Below are 12,793 nucleotides of genomic sequence, written 5' to 3' on the forward strand. Positions count from 1 at the left end.
CATCTGAGAAGGAATTAGTAACCAGACTATATAAACAACTCTATAGGAGAAAACATACAACAATCCAATTTAAAAATGGGTAAAAGATCTGAATAGATGTTTCTCAAAGGAAGACATACAAATGGTAAAAAAGTATATGAAAAGGTGCTCATCATTATTGATCATCAGATAAATGCAAATCAAAACTATAATGAGATATAATCTCTTCCCAGTTAATATGGCTTTTATCCAAAAGACAGGCAATAATGAATGCTGGTGAGGATGTGGAGAAAGGGGAACACTTGTACGCTATTGGTGGGAATGTAAATTGGTAGAGCCACTAAGCAGAATAGTATGGAGGTTTTTCAAAAAACTAAAGACAGAACTACATATGATCCAGCAATGCCTCTAGTAGGTATATATCCAAAAGAAAGGAAATCGGTATATTGAAGAGATATCTGCACTTCTATGTGTACTGCAGCGTTATCAACCTGAGTGCCCATCACCAGATGAATAAACAAAATGTGGTACATACATACAATGGAGTACTGATTAGCTATAAAAAAGAATGAGATCCTGTCATTTGCAACAACATGGATGGAACTGTAGGACACTGTTAAATGAAATAAGCCAGGCACAGAAAGACAAACTTTGCATGTTCTCACTTATTTGAGGGAGCTAAAAATTAGAACAATTGAACTCACGGAGATAAAGATGGTAGAATGATGGTTACCAGAGGGTGGAGAGGGTGGGGGGGGGGGAGTGGGAAATGGGGATGATTAATGGGTACCTCAAAATATAGTTAGATACAATGGATAAGTTCTGATTGCACAACAGGGTGATTACAATCAGCAATAATTTGTTGTACAATTTAGAATAAATTAGGGAATAAAATTGGAATGTTTGTAACACAAAGAAATGATGAATGCTGGAAGTGATGGATACCCATTTACCCTGATATGATTATTATCCATTGTATGCCTGTATCAAAATGTCTCACATGCCCCATAAATATATTCACTACTATGTACCCCACAAAATTAAAATTTTTAAAATGTCGCCATTTGGTAGTATTTTCTAAGAGACTATGGATGCTAAGTTGTTGGTTTTTTTCTCTCCAAATTTTGGGTGTTTTGCTTCCTAAGTATTTAAAAGCCTTTATTATTTCTTTTTCTTCTCTGTCCCTCTCATTTTATATCCATTTTAGGGACTTAGATCAGTTTTTTTTTTTTTTACATCCAATGTCTAAATTATCAGTGTTTGATGATTTTTATGTATCAGTTTAATCTTTTACAACCTGGCATTTTTTGCAAGTTATCATTGAGCCAGTGACTGAATAAACAAATATGCACCTAAAAAGTTTACTTATGATGAGGAATCACAGAATTTATATCAAAATTCAACTCTGCAAATGGTTGTAATGAGAGCCCAATGAATGAAGAAAAAAAAAGAGACGCAAAATCATGAGAAAAAATAGGAAGGTTAATACAAATCAACTATTTGCTTGACCAATCTGTCTAGATTTTAAGACTCAAAGTGATTCTCTTAAGAGGTAATTTTAAGCCAGGCAATTTATTTAAAGCTATCTGATGAAATTGGTAAGACAAAAATAACTTCTGAGCAATGAATTTCTTGCAAGTCATTTGAGAAAAGTGCATTGTCACAAATGACAGAATCTTAATGATAGCAGAATACTTTAGTCACAGGAGAAACTCTATTAAATTCCTTGATGGATATACTCAATGGCACTTACACTTTCACAAGAAAGCAATGCTGAAAATCCATCAGGATAAAACAACACATCTTCCATATGCTACAGCCTATCTCCAAGGAGAGGAAGTAGAATACATATTTGGAAAATCATTAATGCAAAAGCCTCTTGTCTTACCCGTTCATCTGTTGAATGATGGGAATAATTGATGAGACCAGGGATGGGCTGTTCACCGTGTGCCATGACAACAGCAGGACTGGTGTAGAATGGATGCTTCTAATGCACAACACATAACAACTATGAATATAGTGACAGGAAAACATGAAACTATACAAACAAAATGACTAAAAAGGAAAAAAGGTAAAAACAAATGGAAAAATGAAATGCTAACATTTTCCAAATGTAGAATGACAGAATCAGCTTAGATTTTAAATGCCATAAGCTTCTCTCCTAAGATTGAAACTTATGGCACTTCTTCTCTTTTAATTCAGAGTAAAGGAAAAAGAATATATAATGATTTAAAAATGCACCTATTTCACCAATTAGTTTCATTTAAAAAAACACACAACTTAAATACTTACTAGCCTTAAGTAAGCACTTACTGGGTCACTGAATGGATACTTGAAAAGGATTTCTCGATGATTCTAATCTATATGTTGTTAAAAAAAAACCTCACTATGCTCATAGCCAAAATCACTGGATAATCCATAAAACTCTGAGAATTACTTCATATAGCAATTAAATTTTCAATCTTTATGCTCTTAATGAAAAATCATAATCTCCAGAATTGATATGTTACTTTCTGAAGATATTAAGGCATACTAGCTGGATTTTAGTAGGTATGAAGAATAAACTATGTTCTATAACTTTAAGACAGTTAAATTTACTCAAGTAACTCAAGGTAGTATATTTACCCATGGAGTTGCCCAAAGAGAATTTGTAATACTTTGGTATTGTCCTAATAATATTTATTACTTTATTAAATTAAACATGCAAATATATCCATTTCCTATCTTTGCCACTAGGGTCATTTGTGTCAAGCAATATTTGAATAAGTTATTAGTTAAGAAAAATTCGACAATTGCTGAAAAGCTTTGTCCCTTTAAAAATCTTTATTAATCTTTCCCAACTCATTTCTTGAATCATCTAAGGTCTTTTACCTTCAGTTTGCTGTTCCTTCAAGAATATGTGAAGTTTTGATATTTTGAATATATATACATTATATATTTAATATGTCCACAAAAATGACATCTCCAAAGAGTTCTAAAATGTCACATTGTATATCATTGTAGCTATTACTTCAATAGGCAACAGCTCATCAGTAATGCCTCAGAACTCAGAATAAACTTCAGTGCCTTCAAGGAATCTCTATCAAGAAGGAAACATAGTAGTGAAGTGTCATGGACATCCCAGTTATTTTTTTTAGGGTTGTCTGAAGAAGTATTAAATGTAGGGAGGGATGTGATGGAAAACAGATGAAACCAGTACATTTACCTGTGGGTCCTTTAGGCCTCTTGAGTATCTCTCATCAGGCTTACCTTGGCAGCAATGGCTGCTGCAGTTATATGTGATGAGGAACTATCTTCTGTTGAAGCAACACCACTGTCTTTCTTCTCTTCTTCCTCTTCCTCACATTGAACCCCTTTGTCTTCTGTCTGTTTATGGGGGCTGGTAGTAGGAGGAGGGGAAAGAGGGGGTGGTGGGGAAGGCAAATCTTCAAGTTCATCATGCACCTCCTTTACTTTTACAATAGCATCACGTAAAAGGTCAATGGCATGAGGTAGAGCTGGCAGTATGAATTGAAAGCATTCCTGTATGCAAGAGAAAGAAAAAAAATTAAGATGAAGCACTTTTGTAATTATATAAGATGGTGGCAATCAAATTGTTTTGTGATTTTGGATCTGCATTTCCCTCCATCAATCTCAAGAATGAATCATATGTAAAACATTGTCTTAGCAATATGCCATGAAGTAAGCATAACATACATTACAGTATTCTCTATAAGCTAAGGAACTACAGTGCTACAGAAACATACACTCTGCTGACTGTTCCTTTTGCCATGCAAAAGCTCCTTAGTTTAATTAGGTCCTAGCTATTTATCTTTGTTTTTATTGCGATTGCTTTTGGGTTTTTGATCATGAACCCTTGTTTAAGCCAATGTCTAGAAGTGTTTTTCCAATGTTATCTTCTACAGTTCTTATAGTTTCAGGTCTTAGGTTTAAGTCCTTAATCCATCTTGAGTTGATTTTTGCATAAGGTGAGAGTTGAGGATCAAGTTTCATTCTCCTACATAGGGCCAGCCAATTATCCCAGCACCACTTGTTGAAAAGGGTGTCCTTTCCCTACTTTATGTTTTTGTTTGCTTTGTTGAAGATCAGTTGGCTGTAAGTTTTTGATTTTGTTTCTGGGTTCTCTATTCTGTTCCACTCATCTATGTGCCTATTTTTACACCAGTACCATGCTGTTTTGGTGACTGTGGCCTTATAGTGTAGTTTGAAATCAGGTAACGTGATGCCTCCAGATTTGTTCTTTTTGCTTAGTCTTGCTTTGGCTATGTGGGCTCTTTTTTGGTGCCACATGAATTTTAGAATTGTTTTTCCTAACTCTGTGAAGGATGATGGTGGTATTTTGATGGGAAGTGCATTGAATTTGAAAATTGCATTTGGCAGTACGGTCATTTTCACAATCTTGATCCTGCTAATCCATGAGCATGGAATCTGTTTACATTTGTTTGTGTCGTCTATGATTTCTTTCAGCAGTGCTTTGTAATCTTCACAATTTACACATCTGACAAAGGACTAAATTCCAGATTCTACAATGAACTCAAACAAATCAGTAAGAAAAAACAAACAAACAGTCCCATCAAAAAGTGGGCTAATGACATGAACAGACAATTCTCAAAAGAAGATATACAAATGGCCAACAAACATATGTAAAAATGCTCAACATCACTAATGATCAGGGAAATGCAAATCAAAACTGCGATGCAATACCACCTTACTCCTGCAAGAATGGCCATAATCAAATAATCAAAAAACAGTAGATGTTGGCATGGATGTGGTAAACAGGGAACACTTCTACACTGTTGGTGGGAATGTAAACTAGTAAAACAGCTATGGAAAACTGCAGAGATTCCTCAAAGAACTAAAAGTAGAACTACCATTTGATCCAGCAATCCCACTACTGGGTATCTACCCAGAGGAAAAGAAGTCATTATTCAAAAAACACACTTGCACACACGTTTATAGCAGCGTAATTCACAATCGCAAAATCGTGATCAAACGCCCATCAATCAATGAGTGGATAAACTACAATACATCATAGTATACTACTCAGTCATAAAAAGGAATGAATTAACAGCATTTGCAATGACCTGGATGAGATTACAGACTATTATTCTAAGTGAAGTAACTCAGAAATGGAAAACCAAACATCGTATGTTTTCACTGACATGTAGGAGCTAAGCTATGAGGATGCAAAGGCATAGGAATGACACAATGAACTTTGGGGACTTATGGGAAAGAGTGTGGGGGGCGAGGGATAAGACAACAAATACAGTGCAATGTACACTTCTCGGGTGATGAGTGCACCAGGATCTCACAAATCACCACTAAGGAACTTACTCATGTAACCAAATACTACCTGTACCCCAATAACTTATGGAAAAATAATAAAAAAAAGATTGAGGACAGGCATGGATGGTCAGATTCAGATTCTCTTAAAAAAAGAGAAAAGCATGCACTGCATTTTTTAAAAAGTAAAATTTCAATATACAACTTGGTAGTTTAAAGATGCATTATGAGAAAGACAGAAAAGGTAGGAAAGAAGCCCAATCTACTTAATCTTTTTTTTTTTGAGACGGAGTCTCACTCTGTCGCCCAGGCTGGAGTGCAATGGCGCCATCTCGGCTCACTGCAACCTCCATCTCCCGGGTTCAAGCAATTCTCTGCCTCAGCACCCTGAGTAGCTGGGATTTCAGGTGTCCACCACCACGCCCGGCTAAATTTTTTGTATTTTTAATAGAGATGGGGTTTCAACATCTTGGCCAGGCTGGTCTTGAACTTCTGACCTTGTGATTGGCCCGTCTCGGCCTCCCAAAGTGCTGGGATTACAGACGTGAGCCCCAACGCCTGGCCAAATCTACTTAATCTTTAATCCAAAAGTAGAGAGAAGCAACTGGAACCTTCAATGCAGAAAGTGGGCTCAGGAGGCTAAGTAAAGGAATATGAATGTTGATATCCAAGGCATTCAGGAACTTTTACACAGGCGCAAGAAACTTACATCAAAGTGGCCACAAGATTGTTTAATAGGAGACAGACAAATGAAACTCTATGTTTACTGCTAGATACCAAATCTTTGTGCGAAATCTTGAATTTATGGGGAGGGGGGGTAGCCTGTACCTGTCTGTTATTTTTCCTAATCCCGACCCCTCATTCTTGAACTGCAGGAGACTGAGCCCCTTTGGGCTTCAGTGACCCCACCACTGGGGAATGTTTATTTGAAGGTTGATGTTGCTATACTGTCTACTTCTTTTCCCATCTTCTAATCATTTTTTTTTTTAAACACACATGCTGACTCTTTTCCTATCCCTTCTCCTTTTCTGGGAAAAATACAATGAATAAATAAAGATTTATTGGTACTGAAGTTGTTTAAAAAAAGGCAGGAAATCATATTTTTAGTTAGAGCAGGGCAGTAGAACTAACAACCCATGTGAGAACCAGATTATTTTGTCCAGAGAGCTAAAGTTCCAACTACCATCATAAAGTGTAGCTAGGTAACATCGTACAGCATGCAAAATATAAAATAAGCTTGTAAAGAGTACTACATAAAGTTAATATAATCTGCTGCTGAGGTGCTCACTATTATCTATAATATATCACCAAAAGAGAATAGGTGAGAACCTAAAAACCAGAACATAAGGCCAGATATATTTGCAGAATAGGTGGAGGTCTTTCTCTTTCACATTTGAAGTAACAGCTTAAAATCTAAGACTGTAAAAAAAAAAATCTTAAAAATTTTTGGAGGATCACATAATATCGGGAAAGATGCCTAATCTTTTGGCCTATCTTTGTATGGCTCAATCAGTTTACTCGTTAAAGACTGTATAGTAAAGAATTTAACCTTGACCGAGGAGAGGTCTGGTCTTTACACTTAGCTTCTGGGAGTGATCTCTAGGTCCTTGGAATTTCATGCCTAATAGGAATGTCTTTGTTGCCTATGGACTTTGGGCACCAGAGACAGTCTAACAATGTTAGACTGCAGTTCAGGAATGAGGGGAAGGGATCAGGAAAAGAATAGACAGGTATAGGATACCCTTCCTTTTTCCCCATTAATTCAAGATTTCACACAAAGCTTTGGTGTTTAGCAGTAAACATGGAGTTTCATTCATCTGTCTATTAAACAATCTTGTGACTACTTTGACATAAGTTTTTGCCCCTGCATAAAAGTTCCTAAGTGAATTGGATATATATTCATATTCCCTTTCTTGGCCTTCTGACCCTACTTTCTTTTTTTTTTTTTTTTTTTTTGCGGGGTTGGGGGCGGGGAATGGAGTCTCGCTCTGTCGCCCAGGCTGGAGTGCAGTGGCACGATCTCGGCTTGCCCGAGTAGTTGGGACTACAGGCGCCCGCCACCATGCCCGGCTAATTTTTTGTATTTTTAGTAGAGACGGGGTTTCACCGTGTTAGCCAGGGTGGTGTCGATCTCCTGACCTCGTGATCCGCCCGCCTCGGCCTCCCAAAGTGCTGGGATTACAGGCATGAGCCACTGCGCTCAGCCTTCTGACCCTACTTTCTACATGGAAGACCCCCAAGTGCTTCTCTCTACTTTAGGACTAAAGATTCCAGGTCAGCCACACTGGCAGTAAGTGTTTGAGTCCCAATGAAAGCTCTGGATACCAAAGACTCAGGTGAGCATCCCCAGCGGGCATTACTCCATGTGTGGTATCACAAACTGATGCCAGAAGGGTGATATGTGCATGTCTCCAAAGAGAGAGGACAACAGAAGTTCCTCATTTGTTACTTCTGTTAGACTCTGCCCTATGCACTTCCTCCCTTGGCTGACTTTAATCCGTATTCTTTCCTTGCGTGAACAATCATGAGTATAACAGCCTTCTGTGAGTTCCACGAATGCTAGTAAATTACTAAACCTGAAGGTCATTTTAGGATCTCCTGAATTTGCAATTAGGGTTAGAAGTGAGGGCAATTTTGTAGAGTACTTGACATTTGTAGGTTGCTATTTTTTGCAGTTGGCTAAAACTCCTTACAGTTGGTGTCAAAAATAAGATGTTCTAGAAAGACCCTAACTCACTGAAATAAATGGCTTAGGAAGTGAAGAGAGGGTGTGGGATGATGAACCTTTGATCACTGAGTGAAGACAGTGTCAACCACAGTATGAAATTGCTTCTGTACTGTGATTAGTTAATGGAGATAATTCCCAAAAAGTTGTCTCATTGGATGCATAAGGAGATGAAAAACATAAAGAAAGAAGTTAAACACACAATCTCTTGGTTATTGTTATCTATGCTAGCTAAAATGAAAGTAAAGGATACAATCCTACTCTATATGAATGGGAATAGACTGTGCAGGAGGAACTTGCTAAACTAGTATCACCAATGGCAATCTGAATTAGCACAGTGGCCAAACCTTACAACTCTTTAAAAGGTGGAAAAGTTTGGGCATAAATAGAGAGAAGGAGGAATGGTAGCTGAGGGTAAAGGAATGAATGGATAGGTTATGCAGTAAGGGAAATAATACTGCATTGGTATTTCCAAAGAGGTTCAGAACAAGAGATGACATTGTTTCTTAGCTCAACTGTAACAGATGCTTGAAAGAGTGGTCATATGTTGCTGAGACTACTCCTATTTTTGGAATCCAACAAGCCTGCAAACCTGATTAGCATCATTCTGGGAGACATTCTGGTCTGTTAATGTCTGAGAAGGACTCTAAGAATGTGACAGTATCTTTTGACTTTTATTTTTTAGGTTATGGCTAAGTGTATTGGGAAATTCAATTTAAGCCTCCTCAGGATATAATGCCAATAGAAAATGACTGGCCTGAGGAAGAACTGCACTTAGGTAACCATCAGCTAATTTCTATGATATACAGTTCTGTACAAACATATCAATAGTATTTTTGGTAGTAGATTAAGGTGAGAAATTATTAAATTTATACAAAATTATAAAAATGTAGGTAATGGCTTTAGTGGATGGATTAGTTATTTCTCTAAATCTATCCATACCCTACACTGCCTCGGCCAAATCTTAGGCATATTCACACTGATACTACTGCTGTGTCTGTCACATAAATGCCATAGTAAATATAGATACCCAGACAAACATGACTGTGTTGCTGTACAATAAAAAAAGCCTTGGCCAAAGGCCAGGGGGTAGCTTGTAGAGCGAAGAATTAACAGTACCCTAAGAGAGTATGAGGGTAAAAGTAGTTGCCCTTAACTAGTTGGAGATCTCTAGGTCCTCAGAATGTCATGTGTGACAGCAGTGTCTTTGTTTACCTGATGGCTTTGGTCACCATACAATCTAACAATATGACTTATGATGGGGACTTTGGGCCACACGGTGTCAGTTCTGGAACATACTGGAGACTAATGCTATCAATCCAATCTCTGGGAAGCGCTAAAGACTAAAGGTCATTCACATGGGCAAAATATGATTAACTGCAACAACAACAACAACAACAACAACAACAAACCCAAACAACAACAACAACAACAACAACAACAACAACAAAAACCTCTGGACATCAAAAACTCAGGTGAGCTTCTCTGATTGGCAATATTAAAAGTATATTATCATACACGAATGCCAGGAGAGTAAAGCATTCATGACTCTACAGGGAGTGGACAAGGGAAGCTCTGTGTTTGGTAGTATTCCTGGACATTGTCTTATGCACTTCTTCTCTTGGCTGATTTTAATCTGTATCCTTTCCCCATAATAAACCATAACTGTAAGTGTAACAGTTTTTAGTGAGTTCTATGTCTTTCCATTGAATTACTGAACCCAAGAGTGACTTTGGAAATCCTGCAACTGGTATCAGAAGTGAGGGCAGTCTTGTGGAGTGCTCCAACTTTTTGGCTGGCTAACTTTCACAGCTGGTCAAAATCTCTTACACTAAAACATTAACATGTCCAGGTGATTTACCTGAGATCCTTTCTTGCTACCTGGCAGGTTAATTATGAGCGTTTTCCCTCTGATTCCACATACAGGCCTGAAACAAAAGAGAAAGTAGATGAATACTAAATTGCAATGAATGTCCGGTTTAAATACATTAACAACAAAGAACAATCATTTTACTTTACATATAAACAACTGTTTTAGGAATAAAATTGTTATCTTAAGACATTCACTGCTTGCTATACAAATTAGGCATTCTGGTTGAAGTTTTTACATTATGGTCAGTATGGCAAATTGGAAAAACTGTACTGAATGTGGAATCAGAATAATTTACCTACTTTTAAGTAATCTGACCAAGTCTAATTGCCTATTTTGTCTAACTTCAGCTTCTTCATATTTTATACAATTGTTTAAGAGTTTGAGATAGTGCATTAAAAATGCTTAGTGCTATTTATGTTCAAAAGTCTAACACAAAAAGCACTTAAGATTTAGATTCGAGCTCTTGCTTCTCAGGAAGTCTATAAGTTTTAAAGTAAAACAAGGTTTTTCACAAGTGAATGGCAGAAGGGAAGAGGTTGGAGAGCTCATTCATTAATAGACCCATTGATAATCGCAGGCATTTTAAGTTAGAAAGGTCTTTCAGAGATAATTGTCAATTTCCAGGCCACATTTAAACTAACTGGTTAAGAAACATAAAAAATGGAAAAGCAGTGGAAGACTGGAGTCAAGGATCAAAGGCCTAGATTTCATATGAGAGCTGGAATTATGCTGTCATTGACTGGCTGTGTTACTTTGATCTGGTAACATTATCTTATTTTCATAATTTGAAAACAAAGAGATTATGCTATTTTTAAAATGTTACAGTATTTTTAAAGTAATGTAAGAATACTCTTCCCTGAACGTCTTGAGTTTTTCTTTAACCACTCTTCTTCTCCGAAATAACCTAAAACTGTCTGTCCTATATTTTGTTACTTTTTCTTCTTGTCCTATTTATGATCTGAAAGAGAAGATTGCCATTTATTTACAACTTGCCATATATACAAAACTGTTTACTGCTGGCCTTCTTCTTACTAGAAAAACTATTCATTGTTTCATTAAAAACTTTAAGGCTATTTTCTGACCTTTAATCTTAATGATATTTCTTCAAAATCTGTTTTAGTTCTGGCAGTCAGAATTGGATAAAGTACTTTAGTGACAAAATGGCACTGGGTAATTATATAGTTCTTAATATGTTCCTGTTTACTTGGGAATTTTGTTTTTCTTTCCAAACTAAAAAGCTACATTGTACTTTTTTGTCAATATGATAGCTAATTGATTATATCACCAGTAATATGATTGGAATGTCATCAATATTAAGTTCTCTATTTTCATGTAAGCAAAACTAGCAATTTATTGAATAAATCTAGAATTTTAACTAAGAGCACAATAATCCCTTGTAGAATACAGTATTAGCTACATCCAGAAGTTTATAGCACCTTTCCTTCTAAAAACTAGAAATATTATCATAACAATTACTGCATATTATTCTCCCAACATTTCTATGAAGGAAAGACAAATATAGTTACCTACAAAATATGGAAAAATAATTTGGGGTACAAAGGATTTGATTAATACATGGCTCTGGGATCTTTGTAATTTTATACAGTAAGTTCATCCCATCCTGTGTTTATTAATGTCCATGAACTCATCCTTACTGACATCACTGTGACAATTTTATCACATATTATGAAATGTGTTGGATTTTATTTTCCAAGAAAGTTGTAACTCCCTCCATTAGAAGGCTAGTGGCAAGTGAAAACTTAGTTCATTCTTTTTATTCCAATTTTTGGTAATCAAATCCAGGCTTTTTATGTCTCCAATAATCCTTCACTTGCTCTAGGTTGACATGCTAGTAGCAGTGCTAATATAACCAAAAGTTACATCCAAACCACTATGTTTCTGTGTGTTTATGTATGCATATGTGATATAATTAAATGTTTTGCTATATAGTCAGGAGATTACATTTGTTACTTCTCATCAATTTTTTTTGCCTTTTATTTTGGCAAAACATGAGATCAGAGATTTATTTATTCTTTCTCATTTTCCTGAGCTCTTTGAAGTGTTTAAAAATTAATTTTGAGATATACTTTTTCACCTACAGAATGTCCAGAGTCACTGCAAGGAGAAAGTACTTCTCTTCTATATAATGCTTTAGGATTAATAAAGTATTTTCACAAACATTATATCATTCAATAATTTAAAACCTATAAGCTCCAAAGTTTTAGCATATTCCAATATTCATCAAATAGCTAAAGATCTGTACTAAGTATTATGGAATACATGCAACCCAAATGCTTAAGAAGTTTATAATTGTAAAATGTAGAACATTAAAGCATATAAACAACTACAACACAAGATAGTAAGTAGTAATACAAATTGGTATAAAGTACCATGGGTTAAAAAAAAAAGTAGGCCAGTCTGGTGGCTCACACCTGTAATCCCAGCACTTTGGGAGGCCGAGGCAGGAGGATCACAAGGTCAGGAGTTCGAGACCAGCCTGGACAATATGGTGAAACCCTGTCTCTTCTGAAAATACAAAAAAATTAGCTGGGTGTGGTAGCTGGTGCCTGTAATTCTAGCTACTCTGGAAGCTGAGGCAGGAGAATTGCTTGAATCTGGGAGGTGGAGGTTGCAATGAGCCAAGATTATGCCATTGAACTGCAGCCTGGGTGACAAGAGTGTGACTTCGTCTCAAAAAAACAAAACAAAACAAAAACCAAAAAGAAGGGCAGTTTAGGAGGAGGGAAACAATAATGCAAAAGCACAGAGTTAAAAAAAGTACCAAGTGCATTTTGAGTGTATTGTCTCTCACCAGCAAGCATCCATTTGCTTACTTATAGAGGAGTAATGTGAGGTAAGAAGGACTAGCAGAAAGATGTTGCTGTCTGATAGATTAGTATTTTTCAATTTGTGGTCTCTGGACCAGAAACATA

General features: G+C 36.4%; 1 protein-coding gene across 2 annotated transcripts in view; it reads right to left on the reverse strand.

Moving 5' to 3' along the window:
• Positions 1-12,793, reverse strand: part of GPHN (gephyrin) — a 736,692-nt gene that overhangs the window by 269,760 nt on the left and 454,139 nt on the right. For both annotated transcript variants that reach the window (XM_030930981.1, XM_030930980.1), the window contains 3 exons: positions 9,849-9,915; positions 3,229-3,501; positions 1,868-1,966 (listed from right to left, as the gene is read on the reverse strand). In XM_030930981.1, coding sequence (XP_030786841.1) covers positions 1,868-1,966; positions 3,229-3,501; positions 9,849-9,915 — 439 coding nt within the window. The remainder of the gene's footprint in view (positions 1-1,867; positions 1,967-3,228; positions 3,502-9,848; positions 9,916-12,793) is intronic.

The sequence above is a fragment of the Rhinopithecus roxellana genome, chromosome 5 (genome assembly GCF_007565055.1).
Source record: "Rhinopithecus roxellana isolate Shanxi Qingling chromosome 5, ASM756505v1, whole genome shotgun sequence".
In the NCBI taxonomy this organism is placed as follows: domain Eukaryota; kingdom Metazoa; phylum Chordata; class Mammalia; order Primates; family Cercopithecidae; genus Rhinopithecus; species Rhinopithecus roxellana.